The sequence below is a fragment of the Erythrolamprus reginae genome, chromosome Z, assembly GCF_031021105.1.
Source record: "Erythrolamprus reginae isolate rEryReg1 chromosome Z, rEryReg1.hap1, whole genome shotgun sequence".
Classification (NCBI taxonomy): Eukaryota; Metazoa; Chordata; class Lepidosauria; order Squamata; family Dipsadidae; genus Erythrolamprus; species Erythrolamprus reginae.
The window spans coordinates 55199236-55225225 of NC_091963.1; the positions used below are offsets into that span (position 1 = coordinate 55199236).

Here is a 25990-nt window from a genome sequence, read left to right on the forward strand (position 1 = left end):
GGAGCCCGGCCGACTTTTGGAGCCGTTTTGTTCTCGGCCGGGCGGAGGCAGCGCGCGGAGGCGAAGACACGGTACCCGGCCACGCTCTGCCTCCTGGGAGCCCAGCTGAAAACAAAACGGCTCCAAAAGTCGGCTGGGCTCCCGGGAGGCGGTGCGCGACTCTTCAGGGTTGGGAAGAGGAGAGGCGGCGACAGAGGCGGGACACTTTTGGTGAGTATATCGCCGCCCCCCCTCTGCTCCAGCGCCTCCCCCCCCCCCCCTGCCTGCAGCTTCGCTCCATAAGACGCCGCTGATTTTTCATCCTACTTTGGGAGGAAAAAAACTGCGTCTTATGGAGCGAAAAATACGGTAAGTCTTCCAAAAGCTAAGTTGAGAAAATATGACGAAGCGTTTGTAGCACTTGGCTTCACTGTGACTATAGTAGGAGGTGAAGACAGACCAGTGTGTTTACTTTGTCTAAAAATGTTGGCAGCAGACAGCATGAAGCCATATGAATTCAACACATTACACCCCAAGCACACTAATAAGCCGCTTAAGTTTTTTCAGCAAAAACATGCCAGATATTGCAAATAATCATCCCGGTGGTGTTGGGGATGCACAAAATGTTTACTTTTGGGGCGGCGGGGGGGGGGGGTTTAACAGAAAATAATTGAGAAGCACTGGCCTATAGGTAGGAAGACAGGGGCATCTCGGGAGTGGAATCTTCGGTGCCAAGTTTCTCTTCTTCCCCCATGTAAATCATCCTCCACCCCGCCCGACCCACTTCAGTTAAATGCCCATAGGGCAATATGGTTTGTTTTAAACAGATAAAAAGATCTCTGCTGCTCATTATCAAAATCCAAGTGGTAGTGAGGACACCGCTGATCCTGATTGCTGGTAGTCAGAGACAGAATTGTTTTTTTCTTGTTTTGCTCCCCCAAAATTAAGGTGCGTTTTATACTTTGATACATCTTATACTCTAAAAAATATGGTAGGTTAGGATTTGTAGGGTTTCATTAATTGGGTTTAGATAACTGAATAAATCATAAGTCATTAATAAAATCCAATATATCCAATAATATATAAGTAGCAGTAGTAGCAATCCAATATATCCAATAATATATAAGTAGCAGTAGTAGCAATCAGCACAGTATAGATCATAAAAGGGGATTAATAATTATAGTAATTTCTATCCAGATGAGAATGTCACATGTAGCCATATTTAATATAAAAAGAGGGTAGAAAGAAATTCTATTTTTCAAATTTGTTTCTATTGTAAATTATAATACTGCCACCAAATACGGAAAAATGATGAGTTCATTGCATTTTCAACAATGTTTATAAAATAAGCTGTGCATTTTAGTAATCAATAAAGTTAAAGTTTTCCACTCCCAATCATGATGCAATTTTTGAGAGATTTTTTTCTGGTATCTCAGTGTCAGAAAACCCCCTCCTGCCTGCCCTCCTCTTAATGCTGACCTTTATTCTTCATCCGAAGCACAGCTAAGAAGCTCCTCAGGAGATGCCAGGGGAAAAAAATCACCAAAATTTGCATTGTCAGTGAATCCCTACAAGTGCAGCAAAAAAATATTTTAGTTGGTATATATGATGCCTCCTTTTCAATAGTCTGAATAAAACAACCAAGTGAACTTCTAGAAAGCTACCAATCAATAGATAGCATATAAGGTAACTATAAGGTACTTGTACTTGGATCACACAGAAACCGGTGGGACACTAGTATGTGTCCCAGCCACTGGGCTTTAAGAAGGGGTCCTACAGTGCAGTTCTCTGGACTACGCCATAGGAACCCATCCCTGGCTTATACTATAAGGTGTTTGTACTTGGATCTCACAGAAACCAATGGGATCAAAAGTGTATGTCACAACCAGTTTCATTTTTTTTATTTTTTTTAAAAAAATGTTTTTATGGATTATATAAATTTTAAAAACAGGACAAACAGAACACACATAACAAGAGGAAAAAATAGGAGAGAAAAAAACCCAAAACATCAAAAACAAAACATTAAATGAGCCAGTTTCATTTTTATATATACATATTTGTTGTTGTTCAGTCACTAAATCATGTCTGACAACTCCAGGGACCATAACATGATAAGATTTTTCTGCCCTCCACTGTCTCTCAGAGTTCACAATGCTCATTGCATCGATGACACTATCTATCTCATCCTCTGGGGTCCCCTACTGGAATAATGTACCAGCTGTAATTTTAATAGATCTAATATTCACTGTGCATTTTACAGTATTTTTTTTCATCAAAATTCCTTTATTGCAAAACAGTTATTGAATCTAAATTCAGCAACCATTTAATTTAGTCTTAGTCAGTTTCAGGTTCATATTCCACTGTTATGATATGGTTTTGTGATGAAAAGCATTTACAATGAAAGTTGATTTCTTATTCAAGACTGTCCATTTAAATAATTTGGAACCACAGTTCATCTTCCTCAGAGTTGTTAAGAATGAAAAACGATTCCAGATTACCAAAAGCTTACACTGCATCAAGAAAGATTATAGTTGCCTTCTCATTTTATCAGTAACATTCAAGATACAATTGACATTGCCAGTCCTCTATTTCTTTGAGACAAATCCAGTCTGACCGGAAAATATTCAGTTTTTAAAAAATCTTCTTTTTGCAAGTATTGTGGTCTGTATTCATTAATGCAGTACATATATATGATTCTGAATAGTTGTCATTTTCTTTCCTTGTAGATCAGAGAAATGAAAGCTTCTTTCCATAACATAGGGAGTTCTTGACTTCATTAATTACCTAGGATAGTGATCTAATCAACATTTCTTGGAAACACTTGTAGTATATTGTGGAAATGTTAATTTCTGTTTTCTGATTGCTTCCAGAGTTTCATATTGGTCACGTGTTAAGAATTTCATTTTTGTAGATCTCTACATTTTAATATATTCAAGTATTCCTTAATCTTTCTGGATCAAATCTCTGTTTACTATATAATTTTGAATTATATTTTAAAAATTGCTCCATTATATCCTTGTCTAGTTTGCATTTCTAATTCAGTACCAAACAGAAGTAATACTTCTTTGATTTTGTTCATTTCATGGTTGGCAAATCAACAATTGGCTTGATTAGGTACTTTTTTCAAAATATTTAAGTATGATAAAATTTGAGTAGGATTTTTTTTATGGCACTTAATCATAAAGAATCTTAAATTGATTTTGAAGAAACTTGATTCCTCTTGGCACTTCAATTTGAAGTAAAAAAAAGATCTTCCATAGTCTTAAAATTATTGTTATTTATATATGTAGGCCTGTAAATTCTTGTCCAGGAGATTAATAAGTTAGTAATTAAGCACATATTGATTCTAAAGTAAGTTTATAAATTGAAGACTAGGAGGTGTAAATCCATGTTTATTTATTAATTTATTTATATTCCACTTTATTATTTTCATAAATAACTAAAAGTGTGAACATATATACCACACAACTTTCTCCTATTTTCCCCATAATAACCCTGTGAACTTTATTTGTATCTCTACAAATTGAAATGAAATAATAGTGACGTATCATTCATATTAGAGTCATTTGGGAGTTGGGTGGCATATAAGTGTGTGTATGTGTGTGTGTGTGTGTGTATTGTATGTATGTATGTATGTATGCATGCATGCATGCATGCATGCATGCATAATATATGTGCGCAATAGTTCCTTTTAGATAAAGCAGGTGTATTTTTATGTAGGAAAAATGTTTCCCATTGCAATTTCAAAAATTTATTGGCAGTTGAATTTTGTGAAGTGAGCCTGATGTTTCATAGACTTGTCACATATCAGATCTTAATAAATTTTGAAATTGTTTTAGGCAATACTCAACTGGCATTGCAAATCATCAAAAGAAACCAACTTCTCCCTTCAGTGAAAATGCTCTCTGAAATACGAAAGAAACCTTTATTCCACCCTCCCCACTTGGTTCAGCCTATTCAGATGCCAACATTCACCACTGTTCAGAGGAAGTGAACCTCTATAAATAGAATGGTCCTTTTGAGGGAGCTCTTGAGATTTGTTTTGTAATTTTGAAAAACTGTTTTAACCATATATCATATATTAAGGGTTTTTTAATTATAAAATAAAATCTATAGAAAGACTTGACTCATTTTATTTTGTTCAATTCTTAACTTATGTTTATTGGTACTTTCCCTTTGAATCTCGTATCTATTCAAAATTATGTGGCATTTTTGCATTGTCCCCAAGAAAACTGCTTGGATTTTTTGGTGAAAGAATTAAGGTTAGTTTGAGGGAGCCATTGCACAACTGAAGCAAGTCTAGTTACATTACAGTAAAGATAGCTCTCAACTTTCCACCACAATTGGGATTGGATTTTTGGTTACTAAATAGTGCAGTCATTGAGTCCTCACATAACTAAACCCAATTTTATAACCATCTTTACTGTGATCATTAAGTGCATCATGTGTAAATTTGCCTCCTCAATTAACATTACTTGTCAAGTCAGCTAAGAAGATTACAAATAGCAGTAATGTGACTGAAAAATTCTGCAATCAATGTGTGAGCCAGTTGTCAAGCACCTGAATTGTGATCATATGCTTGTGCGGATAATGCAATAGTTACGACTAAGAATGTATTACCTTTTCCAATTTTGTACCATTGTTATTTATCCACCATAACTTTGCACTATTGTTTATTGAACAGTCATAAATCTAGGGCTATTTATATGGCAGAAATTATGAAAATGAGTTTTTGACTCTTGGTGACTGGCATGTAAAAATAATAAAACCGAAGTTCGACATTATTAAAAATAACGTGATTTTGCAAATAATAACAATAATAATAATAGATTTTTCATTATATTGGATCTATCCTTGTGAGAACTGAATCTTCTGCAATGTTACCAAGTAAAAAATCAGCAGAAATTGCATTCTTGAATCATCTCAGAATTGTAGGAAATCCAACTGGCTTTGCTGGTTCATGGAAACAACTATTGGGCATATTAAAAATGATGCCCAAGACAGTGAGCCTTGTTTATCACCTGGGTCAAGAATGAGGAGAAAACAGCAACAGAAGTCCTAAAACAACTAGGGACAAGAGTTATAGAAGAAAAACATGCATTAGCCTTAGCCAACTAGTCCATAAAGTGGCAGGTTCTCCTTCATCCAAAACCCAGAGCCACAGCTGATCCAAAATTATTTGGCAAAACTTCCTGAACGTGATTATTTATTCTAGATTTAAAACAGAAAATTTTCTTTCACGCAAGCCATTGCTGATCTGTTGAAATTCAGTCTATTTACATACAATATTTGATTGTTACATACAAAGTTTTGACAAAAATATGTTACTGATGGTCCTTAAGCATATCTTTGACTATAATAAGCAAACATTTGCAGCTTCACAGTACAAATGCTTCAAATTAAAAAGGGCTATAATTTATTAAGTTGTATCAGGCAATGTAATCTATGAATAAAAAAAGTATTAATAGTATTAAGAAACAGGTGTTGCGAATCTCCACAGAGATGTGAAAAGATATGGGCAACTATTTTTGGAGGGGGGAAAAAAGACAAACCACATTTGAAGTGAAACTCACGTTTATTTAATTAAACAAAAATAAAATAAACTGCATAGAAACATTTTTAAAGTCCATGGAGACCATGACTTCATTTTAAGGCTGCTAGTAGTAGCTGATACATTGTCTCCTTGCTACATCCTTCAGCCTTCTCCATGGACCACAAAGATACATTCAGAAGCCTCCGTCTGAAAAAAAAACCCTTACAAGTTCTAACATTTTAGCTTGTCCAAATAAAGCTTGTGCCTCACCTTTCTCATATCACTCTGCAAGCCAACAGCAATAACTGGAATGACCAAATTTTAAACAAAATAACAGCTTTCAATTGAGAAAATAATCTTGGCCAATCCAGCATAGAAGGGGCTCTATAGGAATCTATGTTTTCTTCTAATAAATCTGATGTGTGTTTGGCATATGTGAACCACTAAAAATTCAACTTACTTTAAAAATACTGTATTTTTCAAATAGGCAAAATCTTAAGTAGTTCCCATTTTTTTTAAAATGGGAGAAAATGGATTTTAATCAATGGAGGATTTGGTCCGCAGAGTTTCTATGCTGATTTTAAAAAAGAAAAGAAATTGGTCTTGGACCAACCACAAAAATACCGGAAATGCTTTTTTCAAGAAAATAATCCAAGATGCATTTCATACTACTGCTACTTTTAAAAAGAGAGGGAGGATTATCACTATATAAACAGATATGTAATAGGTGAGGCAAGATCTCCCTTGGGAAAGAAGCTACATGGACTTAAGAAATCTATAATGTTACAAAAAGAAATTACAGATAAAGAATACCACACGTACTACGTACACTAAACATTCAGTGACCAAAACTCTGAAAAAGGAGCTTCCCACACACATACAAAAATAAACCTGAGTTTGTAAGTTGATACAATCATTGAACCGGTCTAAGACCATGCAGGTATATAAACAGTTTTTAAAAACCTTTTTCCTGAAGAATCACTATTTGAAGATGATGGTGGTGTGGGGAGGGGCTAGGGGAAATTGGCCTAATGTTTGTCGTGCTGTAAAACTACTTAAAGGAATGCCAAAAAGACATATTCCATTCAAACCCAACTAATTCTAAATAGTTTTCTGTGCCCATTTCTCAAATTACTTATAAGCATGATTGAGAAAATGGTGATAATCTACAAGGTATCCACAGTGTGCTTTCATTGTATCTTTGCAGAATGTGGGAAACAATGGATGAAATAACCCAAATTAAGATGATTTGGGTGAGAATGCTTTTTTCCTGCTTAAACAAGCTGCTAAATGAAAATTTGTAAAAAAATAAAATAAAATCAATGTACGAGCCCTAAATCTCCTTTCACTGTATGTTAATATAGGAGGAGAATATTATTATTTCCTTTCATAGACTCAACTGCTTTGGACAATTAACCAGGAATTTCCAGATCTCCAGAAGATGGCTTTTCTATCAACTTGCTATAAATGCAATGTATTTCTTTTTGTCAGAGAGACGACCTGTAACCAATATTGATTCTGTAACTAGAGTTACCGTATTTTTTGGACTATAAGATACTCCTGACTATAAGACACACCTAGCTTTTGGGGAGGAAAACAAGAAAAAAAATCTGCCTCTGCCTCTCAGCAATTTGCCTCCTTACAGCAAATAGCCTCGTCAACTTCAGCACAGCCTGATTTAGCATGATCAGCTGATTAGTGGTTGGGCTGGCCTCCCGGAATATCATCTATCAGTTGTTCCAGGCTGTTGGGGATCGCCATCACCTATTGCCACCTCCATTTTTGGCCCATTCCCTGCCATCTGGAATGGGCCAAAAATTGGGTATAAATGTCGAAAATGGGGCACACACAATCGGAGATAGGTGGTGGCAATGGGCAGTAATGGTTCTGATGGGCAGTGGTGATCCTCGCAGCCTGGAACAGCTGATAGGCCATTTTCTGGGAGGTAGATCCAACTGCCAATCAGCTGCTCATGCTAAATCAGGCTGTGTTGAAGCTGACCAGGCTGTTTGCTACAAGGAAACAAATTGCTGGGAGGCAGAGGCCAAAGGGTGGGTGAGGTGGCAACATGCACTCTATAAGACACAGGTGTGTATGCATCTTATACACCATACATGACAACTGCCCCCCATTCCCAGCATGCCATGGTATGACTGTTTTTGCTCTCCCTAGGCTTTAGACCCTTTCTAGGAGCCTGTGGAGAGTAAAAATGGACTTCCCCCATAAACTGGGGGCCCTCCAGAGGACAAAAATGGCCCATTTGCCAAGTTCTGGTTGAATTGAAAGTTCTGGGTTTTTTTGTTTTCTGCTCTCCCAGGCTGCAGAGCCTTTTCAAGAGCCTGGGTAGGGAGAAAACGGCCTTCCCCACCCCTACTCTTCTGAAGACCAGAAATACCCTCTTCCCCAACTTGAAGAAGTTGGTAAACGGGCCATTTCTGGCCTCCAAAGGGTCTCGGGGGGTATGGGGGAAGGCTGTTTTTGCCCTTCTCGGGCCCCTAGAAAGGCTCTGAAGCCTGGGGGAGCAAAAAAATCCCAGAATTTCCAGTTCAACCAGAAGTTGGCAAACGAAATGCTTCCAGTCTTTGGAGTACCTCTTGATGGGGGAGGAGGAGGGTGGAAAGACCATTTTTATCCTCCACAGGCTCTTAGAAAGCATGGGAAGAGGAAAAAACGGGTCTTCCCCGCCCCTTCTGGAGGTTGAAAACAGGCTGTTTCCCAACTCTCAGTGGGCCCGGAAGACCCAAAAATCAGTTGACCAGCACATGCATGCCAGCCACTTGTGGCACATGTGCCATAGATTTGCCACCACTGATCTAGAGTAAGTATAGAAATAGAGGTAAGGTTGTTTCCTAGACATAAGGTCATAGAGAAAGATGATTAATAGATTTGCCTAAGATGTCCATTTTAATTTGGATAGACTAATATTAAAAGAAAGTATCCAGGATGTTATTGCTCTTTGGAGCAGGAACTAAAAAAGCCTACCTGGCTTTTAGGTTGTTTTCTTTACTGAATACCCATTTTTTCCTCTAATGTCTGGAGGCTAACTTTGAGGTAGATGCTGTGCTTATAAAATTAACAGTGAGGTAGGGATTTAAAGCATGCTTATTCAAGCATCCTGTACCACAGCAAATTGGGCTTATTGATTTCCCAAACACTTAAGGACTATAAACAGTGTTGTCTTAAGTACCAATATTTACTTTTTACACAGCTTAAAACTACGGAGGTAGGGTGGTCTCTAAATTTTCTTTTAAAAAACATCAACCATTCCCTTTTAGAACCATCTGGATATGACCATTTAAAAGAAAAGGGGAAAAAACCCTACATAAATGCTTTGGAACTTATTTTGAACCAAAAAAAGAATATAAGAATCTCCTAATCTTCAAAAGAAATCAGATGTGGCTAAAATGAAGCCGGCGTTTTTCTTCAATAAATTAGTTTTGAACTTAATTACTTAAAAGTGAAAGGATCAAATTATGCAATTCCAGCTGGAAGCCATAAAATAGTACCTCCTTTAGTATCAGTTCGGATTAATCTTAGAAAGAGTATCATTTATAGTTGTTAAATGCCATTGAAGTTTCCCTGAAGTTTATTTAAGACTACACTGTTCAGTTTACTATTGAAGTACCTGCTATTTAGCAGCACTTCTTGATTTCCTATTGAGTTTTTTAAAAAAAATCAATTAGAAAACTAAATAACCTAACAGCTTATTGATTAGCCAAATTCAAATGTTTATAGCACAATGAGTCCCTAAATTTAAGATAAACTATATAAATAAATATTTTGTAAATGATATGTATTAGGTTTAGTAGCCATGAACTGAAGAATAAACACATTTACAAGCTGTTTTCAAACTTTTGCTCACCTAGTGTTAATCTGTATTCAATTTCTGCTTAGGAGCCCAGTCTATTCCAACTAAAACCAGACCCCTAGAAGGCATTTTACATTGACAATATTTTTCTATTATGCTATTTAATTAATTGTACTATAAATACTCTTGGGAGAATTTTCCATAAAACCTTGAAGTGAGATTACATGTGCTTTGCATTACTTACTGCAATAAGTGGGCAGAAGCAGCATATAAAAACTTAAAAAATTAATAATACACAGGGAGGAAAGTAGTATAAAGACAGAATAGCAGATATGTATACATCTGCAATAGCGTGGAAGAAAATATTTGTGAATGAACAACTACCAAATATACAGTATACCTTCTTTCCTTGATAGGGTTTCTGTCTTTACAATCCTGTATCGCCCCTTAAGTAGGCATGTAAGTGTGCATATGTATGTCTTTTAAAAATGGAATTACATTAACCTTCAGTTTTATGATGTTAGAAAGAATAGATGGTACCGAGGTTACTGGACAAAAAAAAATATGATAAGCCTAGCAGAAAACAAAGTTGGAATCAATGGAAATAACAGCTTCCATTAGAAGAACATCAAATAAAGCTTTTAACCAGTTATCTTTGGTAGCCATTTTGGAGAAACTAACATTAGAGTTTCAAGTACAAACTAAAATCTGAAATGCCTTCATAGGTTTTGCACTGGTCTTACATTAAGTTTGGCATTAAGATAGATAAACTTCATTTTCCAGTGACAATGCTCAAATAATGCTTTTTGTCAACTCCAGTAACAATTCTGACAAGCATAATGTGACTTATATGGGACAAGACTTATTATATTTTATATCCTGCCTTTACTATTTATTAAAGGCAAGGGCAATAGAACACCCCTCCCTTTGAAAGAGAATATTTGGTGTCCAAGAGAAGAACATATTTTCAAGCATTATACCACCTCCATTGTATCCTATCGGTATATTGTTTTGCCCGTGGTTAGCTCCTTTGCAACTTAGCTTTATGTCAGTTGTGGCAACATAAATATTGAAAGTAGCTTATATTTTATCAACTCTACCCCAAGCCTAATTTGAATCCTTGTACTGAAGAGATATTGGTAGTGACTAAAAGGGGACCATTGGGTCTGCCCCACTGATTTATATAGCATAAAACATTAGAAATGCTAAGATGGTTCAGTAAAGCATTGTAAGTTTGTGAATTCCCTGAATCTCTGGAACAAGGATATAGTAATTAACTATCCCTTTTATCAATGTTGCCGTCCAATTAGAGAATGAATTCAATTTCATCCCATCTAGAAAGTAATGCCTTGGAAAATTCAAAAAGTGCAGTCAAAACATCTCCTTGTTAAAACATTCAAGGGTAAATCTACCAGTAATGAAAATGGTAGGGTAGGGAAGCATTATTTTTCATTAAAGAACATTTCAGTCACTACATGAGATGTTCATATTATTCCCTTCAGATTACTCAGTTCCAAAAAAAGAAGTAATCTATTTGAAAACTCTGGAATTGCTGATCACTCTTACAGTAATTTGGATCGCCAAGCAGGATCGTAAATAAAAGACATTAGACTACCTGACAGACAGGACTCCAAGGACAGCCTTAGCCTAGAGATTAAGCACCATAGTAACTCAGCACACATTTGCTCAAATATCAATAGAGGTATATAGAGGTTAATGACAAAGCAGGGAAGGAATTACATTCCTATGATTTGATATAAAACGAGTTACAGACCTTCTTGGAGAAGTATAAATATTCTCAGTAAATTCAATGCTAAATGTGGCTGATTGAATTCAAGGTATTTATAGTTTTGGTTTTAGAAATGCACCCCCATTTTACATGGCATTCTTTGGCGCTGGGGCAAACAAGGTAGGATTTAGGGTGGTTGACTTTCCACAGTCTTTATCCCAAAGGGAGCTACATGGTTATCCTGTCAGGATGAATTTCCCATGTAAATGTTCCATTTAATTGGGGATTGACTGAAAAAGGCAGAAAACTGTCTACTCAGATTACATACTATTATCTACTTTCTTTTCTTACAGTTAACTTCTGATATGCACCCTGAAATTCCAAATTTGGACTTTATGGGATATATATACCTGAAAAATCACGTCTTGATAACACTACATTAAAAAAGCTAATTTCTTCAACACAAATCTTCAAAACAGAAATATCATATCATGCCTAAACATCTGACTCATTTTAATGGCTATTGCCACATATTTGTTACACATATATAGACACATACAGACAATACATAAGGGAAGTGACTTAAAAAAAATAACTGGAAGAAAGGTTATGAGAAAAAACACTAGCCTAAGAGGAAATCCTCATTTGCCTTGAACATCCAACTATATCAAAGCTACATTCCAAACATATGTTTTTGAAGTCAGAAGCTATTTGGGGAGATACATTCTCACCCATGCAGCAGCTGCTTAGACAACAACAGAGGTAACTTCTAAAGTTTCCAAGTGTAGAAAACAACTTTGCCTGGCAGATAAAAAAGCTGTTTCCAGAAGCTCTAAGGCTATTATGTATGGGTGGTTTTGCCCTGCGGCCCTTTGAGCCAAAGTCCAAACTACCAAAATAAGGTTGAACACATCACAACATTTTGTGCATCATCAAACATTGTTTGGTGTCGTGAAATTACTGCATTTTTCAAAATACGCATGCAGAAAAGTACCAGTGACAAAGAACCTATGGGGGTTTTTTTGGCCTGGTGATTTTCATCCCACAAAAGAAAAGGCCTTCTGAAATAAGATGCTATGTGGAACAGTATGTCAAATGCACTGAGGTATAAAAAAAGAGAACAAAGAAAATATTTCTCTGCTGCAGCAGCATCTAAAAATACAGCTCCTTTCACCTCCAATAAGAAAAACACAGTACAATTTGAATATAAAACAATTAAAAATCTAAAACTACTGATTTTTTTCCTTCTTTTTCAAGACAAGTGTGTCTCTTTGGCAGAATCTACAAAATTTATCACACAACCAACTAACGTGCACAAAAATAAGCTGTATGAGTGTCCCATTTAGGGAAAAAGAGGCTTAATTTTATACTGCACCGTGTATACTGTGGATATAAAGGAACACAAAGATAATGAGGTAGATTAAAAGTTCATATAATCACAGATTCAACCCCTGCAGATATAAGGGAAAATACATTCATCTATAAAAAAAATTAAAGATGAGGTAGGTTTGAACTATCATTGGAATATTTGTGTTTATGTGGGGCAAGATCTCTTAAAAGGATTTTCCCTGAGAGAGTTTCTTCTTAATACACATATACACAGATTAGAATATGAGGATTCGATTGTTTCCAAAGTCCACCACAATTATCATACCATCTGGGGTGACAGTAATACCTGAAGGACGGTCCATCTGACCAAAGCCACTTCCCTGAGTGCCAAATTTGCATAAAAAACTACCATTTGGCTCAAAAATCTGTACACGGTGGTTCCTAGAATCTGCCACAATAATACGACCTTCCTGATCCACAGCCACACCTTGTGGGCGCAAAAACTGGCCATTATTTGAGCCTTCAGATCCAAGGAAACGGGCTGACTGACAGTCAGGGCGAATGACTAGAAGGCGATGATTGTTGAAATCAGTCACGACAAGATGGCCCTCGTGATTAAATGTCACACCTCGTGGGGAATCAAAGTGCTTCCAAAGTGCTCCTTCAAAACCATATTTATTCAAGAACACTCCGTCAGGTCCAAACAATTGAACCCGATGATTCCTTGTGTCCGACACCAGGATTTTCCCCTCAGGGTTAACTGCCACATCCCATGGATAATTGAACTGCCCATTCTTGGTTCCCTTCTCCCCAAACTTGAGAATGAACTGGCCATCAAAAGTGAAGATTTGGATGCGATGATTGTCCTTGTCTGCCACAACAATCCTCCGTGAGGAGTCACAGGCAACACCAGCAGGCCTATCAAACTGGCCAGGTCTGGCACCCAAGGTGCCAAACTTGTGGTGAAAAGCCCCACAAGGTTTAAAGATCTGAATGCGGTTGTTGCTACGATCAGCAACAATGATATAGCCTTCTTTATCTACACTAACACCCCAGGGGCGGCATAGTTTTCCATCACTATCTCCCTCACTAGCAAAACAGAGCCCCGGCAATCCAATGCCAACGTAACTGCGCCCTGATTTGACCATGATTTTAAAAGGGCTGCTTTCTATATGCTGGTTGCACATCATGACTGAGATCAGATGTTCCCCTTCCATCTGTGGCCTGTAATTTACAAGATATGTTCCATTCTGCTGGTCACAAATATCAGCACCAAAGAGATTTCCGTCTGGCCCCATTACAACAGCTGAAATCATGTCTCCCCCTGAAAAGCGAGGCTCACCATCATGATCATAACCTATCACTGAGAACGAGGCTACTTTGCCTTGCAATGCATGTTTGAGACCCTCTCCAGTGGCTTTGGTCAGAGGAGCAAAGGCCCCACTGCTGACAAATCCCATAGACTTGATGGCCAAATACAGTGCCTGATCAGGAGGAGTAAACATGACCCTGTCATCCTCTTGAGGCTGCAGGAAGCCTCTTACATTCTTCATTTCCTGCATCTGTGCAAGCATCCGATCCCGTGCCAAGAGGATATCCATGTTCCGGCCCTCTTCTAAGACTTGCTGGACTGCACTGATGGTATTATCTAACTTATTTAGATTTTGACGTAACTTCTCAACTTGCAAGTAGAGGGATTTAGCTTTCACTTGGCGAATTTTTTCCACCTAAAATAAGAGGAAGAAAACATTTGGAATTATCAACTATAAATACTATAGAAAATGGAACAGTATATTTGAATGTGCAAAAGCAAACCCTACAAAACTATTAAAAGTAATACATTTTAACACTCCTCCCAATTTAATGTTTATTTATTTTATTTACTGTTAAATTTCTATCTAAATATTCTTGGAAAGGCAAACATAATGGTTTCTATCATAATACAGTGTATTATATAATAAAGCAGCCAACAAAGCTGACATAAATACAAAATAATATGTAACAAGTTATATAAAACATTGCTAAAATAGCCATTAAGTACATTGATAAATTCAAAGAGATAATCACTATGGAAAGCTAATTTACAGAAGTGTTTTTCAAATCTGATAGGCAAGCAACCAAGAAGCACTAAGACACTACTATGGGCATGAGAGGGGGAATTCATAATATTGGGGTTGCCACTAAGAAGGTCTGGTTGTTTCTAACCAAGTCTCCTTTTGAGGCACCCAAAGTAGATCTTGTTATATGAATGGAGCTTCCAGATGGTAACATACTGTGGAAGTCATTTCGCTGGATAGTCAAAATGATGTTGAAATAAGCACGTTTGGATTTACTTCATAAAAACAATAGTTCATGAAGTTGAATGAGATTTACTTCACATATTTCTAAGGAAACCTGAAGGAAATCTAGGCACTATATCTTGATTTTGCTGCAGCTTCTAAATAATTTTCAAAGGCACTCTGCTCTACCCCAACACGAAATCAAAACAAAGTTGACATTATCTGTGCCAATCAGAAGCCGCTGGAATTACTCATCAGTCATTGCTTTTACAAGGCACCTGTATCTTTTCCAATAGGGAAGGTTCAAAAATATTTTTTTAATAGGGAGTGTACTATTACCGGTTTTGATGCAGATGGTATTACCATAGAGAAAGGTTGTACTGAAAGCAGAACATATTTAATAAACATTTTCCAACCAGTTCTAACCAAATGAGAACTATATTCAGTAGACATGTCATAGACAATAACACTACCTCAGCTGAACACCCTGTCAATTATGACAAGTCTATAGTAGCTATAAACTTCTAAAACAATCCAAGAGATTGGTCACAACCCAGATGAAGTTTCTATATACCAACAACTTAGCGACTCCAACGTTGAATTCAAGACAGGATGATGATTTTATTAGCCACCAATAGCAGAAGGAACGACTTTGAGAAATTATCTGGGTGCCTCTCTGTCCAAAATAGCTTGATGGAGGTTTTGAAAAAGTAACATTACTTGCTTAACATTCTCTCCAGAAATAGCCTGCTTAAGCTATATTACAGTAATTACTGTACCTTAGAACTTCAATATTTTATTTATTTATTTATTCATTTGTCCAATACACAAATACATAGGAAGAAAAATAGACATGTGGCAATATATATAAGGGTAAAAGTGAACTTAGAGGAGAGGATATATGAAAGGAAGAGAATATATATGATAGGTGAAAGAAAGGAAAGACAATTGGACAGGGGACGAAAGGCACACCAGTGCACTTATGTACGCCCCTTACTGGCCTCTTAGGAACCTGGAGAGGTCAATCGTGGAGAATCTAAGGGAGAAATGTTGGGGCTTAGGGGTTGACACAATTGAGTCCGGTAATGAGTTCCATGCTTCGATAACTCGATTGTTGAAATCATATTTTTTACAGTCAAGTTTGGAGCGGTTTGTATTAAGTTTGAATCTGTTGTGTGCTCTTGTGTTGTTGCGGTTGAAGCTGAAGTAGTCATTGACTGGTAGGACGTTGCAGCTTATGATCTTGTGGGCAATACTCAAATCATGTTTTAGGCGCCGTAGTTCTAGGCTTTCTAGGCCCAGGATTATTAGTCTATTTTCATAGGATATTCTGTTTCGAGTGGAGGAGTGAAGGGCTCTTCTGGTGAAATATCTTTGGACATTTTCAAGGGTGTTGATGTCTGACATGTGGTATGGGTTGAAGTTGATCGTACTGTGGTTGCTGTTGGAGAAGGGTTCTTTTGTGTGCACTCCATAGATAGCACTTTTGCTGTTGCAGAATATGAGGTCGAGACAGTTGTTGAGTCTGGTGTTGTTTGATACTAATTGTTCCAGTCCTAGGCTGTTGACAGCGTTATAGATGGCGGTATGTATAGGTTCAGTGGAGCATTTGTTTAGTGACCAGTTGATGTGTGGTAGGTTGAGGTCACCAAGGAAGATAATGGGATGGGGGCAGGAGGTTGCCCAAGTTAGGAGGGAGGTTAGTTTAGTTGCATGGGTAATATCGTAGTTTGGAGCTCTGTAGCACAGTAGGAAACGGAGTGTAGTGTTGAGGGAAATGTCACAAACTAGGCTTTCAGGGAGGATAAGATCATGTGCAACTTGAATGTTTTTTAGATTGAGTACGCTTTTGTAGAATATGGCTACACCACCTCCTCTGCGGGATTCGCAGTCAGACCGAAAGACTATATTATTTATAATATTATAAATATTAGTTGCACCTTCCTCTGGAAATATCTGATTCTTAACTTTTAAAAAAAAAATCACCATATAAATTTAGAGATTGCTATGGGTCATTCCATATCCATGATCCAAATATGAATATTTCTTTTACCTGACATATTTAGATTTTTTAATTTCTAATTTTTATGAAGTACTACTTTAGTTAATTACAAATTAAAAGTTTTGAATTTTTTTCTTCATCAGTTAATTTTTTACAGACTTCTAAAGTTTTGAAAAAGTGGCTTTACAGTTTTTATCATATCTCGGGCTAGAATTAAGATAAAGAGGTGGGAACTGCAGCATTGTTCTCAGAACAGTACCTGCTTTCATTTGATATGTCACGAGACTATGTTTCTTTATACTTTGTTTTGGAGAAATCAAATTCAAAATTTTGATGCACAGTTGCGAAAAAAAAACATATTTTAAAATTGTGAAAAAATGGATGTGTGTTACTTCTGTTCTTGGTTATTTTTGTACAGGGATTCAACTTGGGAACCCTAACCCCATCAATTTTTAATTTTTTAAAGAAGTCTTGAGTCATATAATTTTGTGTGAGTTTCTTCCTTTTTTCTTTTCAAATTACAAGTTATTGAATTCAACATTTATATGCAACAATAAAGAAACACAAAAACAAATACCATGCCAGAATAAATACATCTTAATCATCATAACACAACTTGCTCAGCATTTTCAACCTGAATGCATTGAACAAACCAAAAGAAAAAAGGTGATTATATCCTCAAGTATTATTTTCTAAATGCAGTCTCATTGTAATTATGTTAAAAACAAGATTAAAAGAACCAATATTGTTAACACCTATTTATACATGTAACAATTGTTTTATTATATCACTAAACATGTAAATTATGAAGTGTTTAAGAAAAATAGTAAAGTAGCTAAATCCTCAATAAAATATGAATTAATCAAACAATTAATACATTTTTAAACTGGCCTATTATCATCAATTTGTCCCTCATAGTGGGTAAAATGTAATCTTGTCAATAAGCGCTTACTAGCAATGGTCTTTTGTGTCAAAGAGTATGTATGACCTGTCAATGTTGTTCGGCTCCACCTCAGTTAATATCTATTTTTTGTTAACTTTTAAAATGTCTGGTTTTCTTGGATACACAAAGGATGGCGCTTGTTCTGGTCTCCAGCTAAGGCTACTGATAATTCGAATAAAGGATTGCTAAATGCATATACTTGTAAAACATCACATCATCTTTATTTTTCTTTCCTTTGTTCCACACTGAATCATCTCATTACGCAGCGCTAATCTCTTATCTTAAACTTCAGTATGCAAGGCAACATCAAAATCATTAAAAATTCCACAAGTCATTCTAAGATTTATGGCTAGTCAGAGTTAGCCCGGAGTCATAAAAACTGCAATTAAAAGAACACAAGGCATAGCTTACATTCGGAGCTGCTTGAAAAAACCTCCATATTTCTTAACGGCAGATTGAGGACTCAACTCTTCTCTTCCGCTGACACCTGGATGTGACGAATTAATTACTTAATTAAATAACTCTGACACTTGCTCTCTTCACCTCTGCAAGCGTCTGAAATAAAGATTCACCCATCTAGCATCTGCTTCTCCTTCACTTGAATCTGAACCCATAGAAACGTCTTGTGGTTGGTCTCCTATTTCTTCTGCCTCTAAATCAGGCCCTACCACTAATTCATAACCACTTTCTGAATCAGAATCTGAAAAATCCCCAAACTGAACAGGAGTATACACAACAGTGCTGGACCAGAAGGATGCAAAAAAGTCAATTCTACTTCTTCATTTTCACAATCTTTGGAGAGTACATTAGCAGCCACCAGTGCAAATCATATTCACAGGTCACATAACCAGTTATGTCATCCATTGGCAATCTTGTACCACCTTCTACCAGTTCATGGACTTCACTGTCATTGCTGAATGAAAAACTCCTTGTTTTTATTTCTGTTTCACTACATGGAATGAAAGTGTGGTATTGCTGAGTCAGTTTGATGAGTTCTGCTTCCTGTAACCGATGTTTTAACGAACTCTCCTCCTCTTCGTAGTCTTGGTTTATACAATACATGAACTGGATGTTAAGAATATTTTTCTCACTCTATTTGAAAAGTTGCATTGGTGTTAACATTTGGTTTGAATATGGCCTCTGGAGGCTGACCGAGCTGCAAGGCGTTTCACAGTGCCTCCTAAACTTTCACATACACCTTTGCCATGAGCAGTGGCAAGAAAGTGCCATTCAGCTTCTATTCCAAAATCTAAATATCTAAAAATCATGGATTATTTGCTAAGTATAGACCCCACACTTGTAGACTACAAGGTGAACAGATCTTAATTCAAGATTATCAAATTTACACTATTTAATAGTTATATTTTTAAATATGATCCCATTGTGATCCCAACTTGAATTTTGGTACAGATGTGGCTAGGAGCATAGCAAGCATATGTGCATTTTTGGAAATTTTTAAATTAGATGTTTTTTTCAGAAATGTGACATATCTGGTGAAAGCCATGGTATCCTTCTGTGCTGACTGGAGGGGCTGGGAGTGGGAGGCACTGTCATACGGTAGTTCTCCTCCTATCTCTCCAATCAGTCGAAGTCAATGATAGTGGGAAAGGTCAGAGGTCGACTCCGAGGTCCCTCCTTTTGGGGGTTCCTCAGGGGTTTGTCCTGTCCTCCCTGCTGTATAATATTTACATGAAACTGCTGGGTGAGATCATCCGAGGGCATGGGATGAGTTGTATGTCTCCACCCCGTGTCCACTCGGTGAAGCAGTGGAAGTGATGTGCCGGTGTCTGGAGGCTTTTATGGTCTGGATGGGTGCTAACAGGCACAAACTCTATTGGTGTGGCTGTGGCTTCTGCCTCCCAAGGACGCTTCCATCTGTCCATCCATCACCTCTGGAGGGGACTTCCGACCCCCTCAGAGAGGGTCCAAAACTTGGGTGTCCTCCTCAACTCATAGCTGACTTTAGAACATTATCTTTTGGTTGGGGCGAGGGAGGCATTTGCCCAGATTCGCCTGGTGCACCAGTTGTCAGGGAGTCTCTACTCATGGTCACTAAGGCCCATATCACCTCGAGGTTCGACTACTGCAATGCTCTCTACATGAGGCTACCTTTAAAGAATGTTTGAAGATTTCAGATGGCGCAAAATGCAGCCACATGAGCAGTTATGAGCCTTCCAAGAAATGGCCATGTTTCTCAAGCACTCCATGACCTGCATTGACTGCCGATTGGTCTCTGAACACAATTCAAAGTGTTGGTCATGACCTATAAAGCCTATATGGCATTGGACCAGATTATCTACAGGACTGTCTGCTGCCTCACATATCCTAGTGGGTCCCATATAGTTGATCTTCTCCAGGTCCCGTCAGCTACACAATATCGCCTGATGGAGCCTATGGAATCAATTCCCTCAAGTAATCCATACTCCCCCACCCGCCCGTTCTTCCATAAGACCTTAAAGACCCATCTCTGCTAACAGGCCTGGGGCCACTAAATTTAACATCTAACCCCGGTCTACAAATGAATTTACATGTATGATTGGGTGAATGCGAGCAACTGGTTTTAAGAAATTGGGGTTTTAGAATGTTTTTAGATTTAGATTTTTAGATGTACTTTTTTCCTTGATGTGAGCCACCCTGAGGAGAAGGGCGGCATAGAAATCTAATAGGTAGGTAGGTAGGTAGGTAGGTAGATAAATAGATGGACAGATAAACATGGTCTACTACAGCATGCGAGGAGAGAAAACCATTGGTGTTTGGCAGTCCCCAGCAAGCAGGCCCAATAGCAGCTTGTGATCAGTCACAATGCCAAATGGTTTGCCATAGAGATATTCATAGAAGCATTTGACTCCTGCAACCACAGCCAAAGCTTCCTTGTCCATCTGACTGTAGTTTTGTTCAGTTGATGACAAGGAGAGGGGCAGCATATAAATCAAACAAACAAATAAATAAGGTTCATGAGAAGGTGATCAGGGGCTCTCTTCAATCCAGGAATTGGTGGCTTTAGATAGATATATGATTAGATAGATAGATAGATAGATAGATAGATAGATAGATAGATAGATAGATAGATAGATAGATAGATGATAGTCAGTCAGTCTATGAAAAGAAGGTGATCGAGGCCGCTCTTCCATTCAGGAATCGGTGGCTTAAGATGGTGCCGGTACTCAATGGAGAGGTACCACAGATGAGAACCAAGGGAAGATTTTCGTCATACTGCACCAGGACGCTATTTGAAGATAGAAGCTCCTTGACAATGGGGAAGGCAGCAGCTTCTTTTTGGCCCAATTCCCTTAACATATTCTTGTTGAGCAAGTGATGGGAGACTCAGCTATGCAAGCTTTTTGTTGCAAGACGCTGTAGAATGCCTGGATTTTGGTCTTATTCTTAGGTGTGGAAGCTTTCTGGATGTCTTGAATCTTTGCCTGTGTAATCCAGAGGCATCAATAAGGTAGTCAAGGTACTCTATCTGTGGAACAGAGAACTTGTACTTTTATTTTTTAACTTTTAGGCCAACTTCTTAGGAACAATGAGTACCATTCACAGAGGGACGAGACATGGTTGGCTGCTGACACTAAAATATCATCCAAATAGGGGATGACACCTGGGATGCCTTGCAAGAGACACTCCATCAGGCTGTGGAAAAGTCTCAATGTCACGCTCACCCCAAATTCAGCTGGCAACATCTAAAAGCTCCTTGATGTGTTATAATCATCTGAGCCTCAACTGGCGCATTGTCAACTGGTAGACTTGGGCAAGGTCCAGTTGAACAAAGACCTTACTCTAATCCAGAAAATGCAGCAAATGTTGGACCATGGGTAATGAATATGCATTTTGCTGTAGCACTTTATTTAATGTACATTTATAATCTGTGTAAATGTGGACAGAAGGACCGTTGAACCTACCTGAAGGTCTTCTCGATGCACTGTGAGGAGAGTCCAATGTGGGTTATTCTTCAGCCTCATCGGCAGGGACTGATTTTAAAATTAACATATTTATTATGTCCCACCCACCACTGCCCCATTAAGTCAGTCAATAAAAACAAAGGAATAGTGTAAAGAAACCAAACTTTATTAACTCTAAGAAATTTAAACTATCAATACGAGGAAATGGGAAGTGAGCCCCTGGGCCAAATAAGCTGGGCGGGGTTGGACTCTCCTCGCAGTGCATTGAAAAGACCGTTCAGGTAGGTTCAATGGTCCTTCACTGCACTGTTCGGAGAATCCAATGTGGGATATACCCAAGCAACTGGATTAGGGCGAGACAGGCTGGACCAGGAGTGCTGGAGCACAAACCCTTTGCAGCACTCTTCGGCCAAAGGCTGCTTCCACTGAAACAAACGAATCTAGGTGATAATGTCTTATAAAGGTCGTGGGGGCGGACCAAGTTGCAGCCCGACAAATGTTTTCGATTGGAGCTTGTGTGGTCCAAGCAGCGGTAGTGGCCGCACTCCTAGTGGAGTGGGCTGTGACACGAGCTAGTAATGGTGCACAGCTTGTCTTGTACACTTCTATAATGCAGGAGCAGATCTATCTGCTGATTGTCTTGGCTGATACTCTGTTGCCCATGGATGCTGGGAGAAATGAGACAAATAATGCCTCCGATTTCCTAAAAGTCTTGGTACAGCATACGCATATCTTTAATACTTTCGGACATCCATCTTGTGCCATCGGAGCTCCGACATGTGCGATCCATGGGTGCAAAAATCGGGAAGGACTGTGTCCTTGGACCTGTGAAATCTTGTGTTGATTTTGGTCAAGAAACAGGGATCTAAACACAGGGTTACTCTTTCAAAAACACAGAGGTCCAGACAGACTGATAATGCTGACAACTCTGAGACTCTGCGCGCTGATGTTATAGCCACCAGAAAGGTCACCTTAACAGAAAGGATACGAAGTGAGACTTCCCTTAGTGGTTCGAAGGGAGGTTCTGTAAGGGCTTGTAGGACCAAGGGTAGATCCCAGGATGGGAAACAATGGATAACTGGTGGAGGCAGGTTCGATGCTTCCCAGAGGAAGTCCTTTATCCACAGATAGTGTGAAATTGGGCATAGAGGGTCTGGTCGTAGTACTGTAGCTATGGCCGCCACCTGTCTGCATAGGGTGTTGGGAGCCAACCCTTCGTCGAGGCCCTTATGTAGGAAGTCTAGAAGATGAAGTACAGAAGACGAATGAGGTGGTATCCCCTGAGTCCTTCAAAATCTACAGTAAGCTGCCCACATTGCTTGATATATGCGAGTTGTAGATGGCCGTTGCGTGGCTTGGATGGTGTGTATGACCTTCTCAGGAAGATGTTCTTTCCTCATGCGGTCCCCCTCAATTGCCACATGGCAAGTCTCCACCACTGAGGGTCTGGGTGGACTATTGAACCTTGTGTCAGGGAGACATGGTAGTGTGGGATGTTCCATGGAGGGGAGATTGATAGGTCCATCAGATCCGCAAACCACAGATATCTGAGCCAGTACGGAGCAACTAGGAGTACCTCTGCTCATTCTGAGATGATCTTGGAGACTACTCTGGGGATTAAGCAGACCAGAGGAAAGGCGTATAGTAGCCCTCTCGGCCATGGCGAGAGAAGTGCATTGACTCGCTCGGTTCCCGGGGATGGGAAACGGGAGAAGAACTGAGGAACTTGGTTGTTGTACTGAGATGCAAATAAATCCACTTCTGGATTGCCATAGCGGCGAACAATGTCCTGGAATACTTCCGGGTTCAGGCATCATTCTCCGGGGTCGATAGTTGTTCGGCTTATTATTCGGTGGGGTATGAATGTTTGTCTGGTGGTGGGCACAATCACTGAGCACTTGTTCTATGTTGTGTGTGTGTTTTTCTTATATTATAAAAATCAATAGAAAAAATTTTTTTTTAAAGATAGTTTTTTGGCTTAACCAATCCGCCTGAGTGTTTGATGCTCCTGAAATGTGTTCTGCGTGAAGCAAAGCCAGGTGTAACTCCGCCAATGAAAATAGGGCGTGGGCTTCCTGCATCAGGCGGCCTGACTTCGTGCCCCCCTGATGATTTACGTGAGCATGTGTCGCTACGTTGTCCATCAAGATGAGGACATGTTGGCCTTCGACCAGGTCCATGAAAGTCTGAAGCACTCTGAATCCTTCTCGAAGCTCCAGAAGATTGATGTTGAGGTCTATCAAGTCCTCTGTCGACCATAGGCCTTGGGCGATCTGGGATATGGAGTGTGCTCCCCAGCCGGAGAAACTGGCATCTGTGGTGATGGTCACCTCTTAATGGTAGAGGAAGGTGAACCTCTGGTTAGGGTCGGAGATGTCCACCAAGGAAGGGAGTGACGGACCTCTGTTGTCAGACGCACTCGTTGTTTAGACTGGCTGAACCATGCCCTCTGGAAGGGAAGTAGAAGCCACTATAGTGGACAAGAATGAAGATGAGCCCACGGTATGATGTTTATGCACGAGATGAACATTCCTAACAGTTGTGATAGGAGTGCTAAGGGAACTTTGCTGCAATGTTGTATAGTTTACTATTGCTATAATTTTCTATTATCTCTGCTGTTGAGAGATAGACCCTGGAGGTTGATGCCTAGGTGCAGTAGACATCTGGTTGGTTGTAGATGGCTTTTGTCGTAATTGATTGTGAATCCACATCTCTCCAGTGAATCTATCGTCTGTGCAAGGTCCCTCCTGGCCTGTTGTGGGCTTCTGGAGAGGATGATTATATCGTCCAGATTGGTTGCGATTGCTCCCAGGGAACGAGTCCTGAGGTCGGCTGTCAAGATGTCCAAGAGTTTGGTGAACGTTTTGGGGGCCGAGGATAAGCCAAAGGGGATAGCTCTGTATTGGAAGTGCTGGTCTTGAATGCAGAAATGAAGGGAGCGCCAATGTTGTGGGTGGACCGGAACATGTAGATATATTTCCTTGAGGTCTATGTAAGTCATCCAATCCTGCTGTCGGATAGATGCGAGAATTGTGTGTAATGAATGCATCTTGAACCTCTAGCGGATGTATATGTTTAACTGTCAGAGGTTCAGAATTAAACGGCATCTGCCAGACGCTTTGGGAACCACGAAACCTATGAAGTAGAACTGCTGTCCCCGCTGCATTGACGGTACTGGTTCTATTGCTCCAATGTCCAAGAGATGTTGGACCTCTTGGAAAAGGAGAAACTGTTTTCGCAAATCTGTCAATGTTGGGCATTGCATGAATCTGTTCAGCGGAGTTTGTATCCGTAGGCCTTGCGCCATGGTATCTAAGGCTCAGGCGTCAGTGGATATAGTTCCCCAAGAGTCGGGGAAGAACTGCAGGCATCCACCGATGGGCACGTAGGCAGAATCACTTCTGTCTGCAATATCCCCCTCTGTTAGCACCCCTGAAGGATCTGCGGGGTTGTTGGAATTGGTGGTTTCTGTCTCCGTAGTTGGTTCTCTCTGACCTGTAAGATGGTTGCATGTAGGCCCCTTGTCCATAGACCCTGGCGACCGGGGGCACAGTCATGGAGGGGTCTGACCGAAAGGGCTGTCTTCAGAAGTATGGGGGCCCCCGTCTGTCCTGTCTCCTTGCCGTCCTCGGTAACGTTTTTCTTGTCTCTGTCCTCGATCAGAACAGTGTCCAATGACTCCCCAAAGCACTTGGAGCCCTGGTATGGAGCAGTGGCCAGGCGCCACTTTGATTTTGGTGTCTGCCTGCCATGAATGAAGCTACAGTAGACGCCAAGCAGAAAGATTGGTTGCCATTGCTTGGGATGAAGATCTTGCTGCCGCTAAGGTGAAAACTCAGTGGTAGCAATGAGTTTGTTGATGTCCTGCCGAAGTTGAGTGTCCTCTGGGCCAAGTTCTAGGGAGGATATCCTGTAGCCACAGGATTGAGTCTCTATTAAAAAATGATGCAGCCGATGTTGTCCTTAAGCACCAGGTGGATAGTTGATGCATTCTTCTAATCAGGTTTTCTGCCTTTCTGTCATCAGGCCTCAGGCCGTCCGCCATATCCAATGGTACTAAGGGATTAGAGGGTCTCTAGATCTGGATCGAAGGAATATAATTTCTTGTTCAATGCTGAGGGTCTGAGGACTGCTGCCAGGGCCTCTTTATATTTTCTGAAAAGATGGGAGCGGAAGGGATGTGTTCAGATTCCCTTTGGGGCTTATTAAAAAGTCTATCTGCAGGCAGGATGCCCGCCGCTTGGCCTGCCAGCTTTTCTGTGGTTTCTAAGGCCATTGTGGCCTTTGCTTTGTTTAATAGGACTCTAAAAAGAGACAGTTTGAATAGGCCAGCGAAGGCAGGCTGTTCAGGTAAGTTGGCCTCATCTTCAGAAAGCTCATCCTCTGGATCTGTAGGCATCTCTCTTGGACCATGATCCTCCTGAAAGGTGTCATGTAAAGATGTAGTGGGTGTAGGTGCTGCCCAAACGTCTTGTCTGCTGATACA

At 39.4% G+C, this 25990-nt stretch overlaps 2 protein-coding genes across 6 annotated transcripts in view; one reads left to right on the top strand and one right to left on the bottom strand.

The window, feature by feature from the left end:
• Positions 1–4100, top strand: part of CNOT10 (CCR4-NOT transcription complex subunit 10) — a 133601-nt gene extending 129501 nt beyond the window's left edge. For all 4 annotated transcript variants that reach the window (XM_070727305.1, XM_070727302.1, XM_070727303.1 and 1 more), the window contains one exon: positions 3819–4100. In XM_070727305.1, coding sequence (XP_070583406.1) covers positions 3819–3973 — 155 coding nt within the window. In that variant the 3' untranslated portion in view covers positions 3974–4100. The remainder of the gene's footprint in view (positions 1–3818) is intronic.
• Positions 4101–5535: 1435 nt separating this feature from the next.
• Positions 5536–25990, bottom strand: part of TRIM71 (tripartite motif containing 71) — a 149732-nt gene continuing 129277 nt past the window's right edge. For both annotated transcript variants that reach the window (XM_070727300.1, XM_070727299.1), the window contains one exon: positions 5536–14105. In XM_070727300.1, coding sequence (XP_070583401.1) covers positions 12654–14105 — 1452 coding nt within the window. In that variant the 3' untranslated portion in view covers positions 5536–12653. The remainder of the gene's footprint in view (positions 14106–25990) is intronic.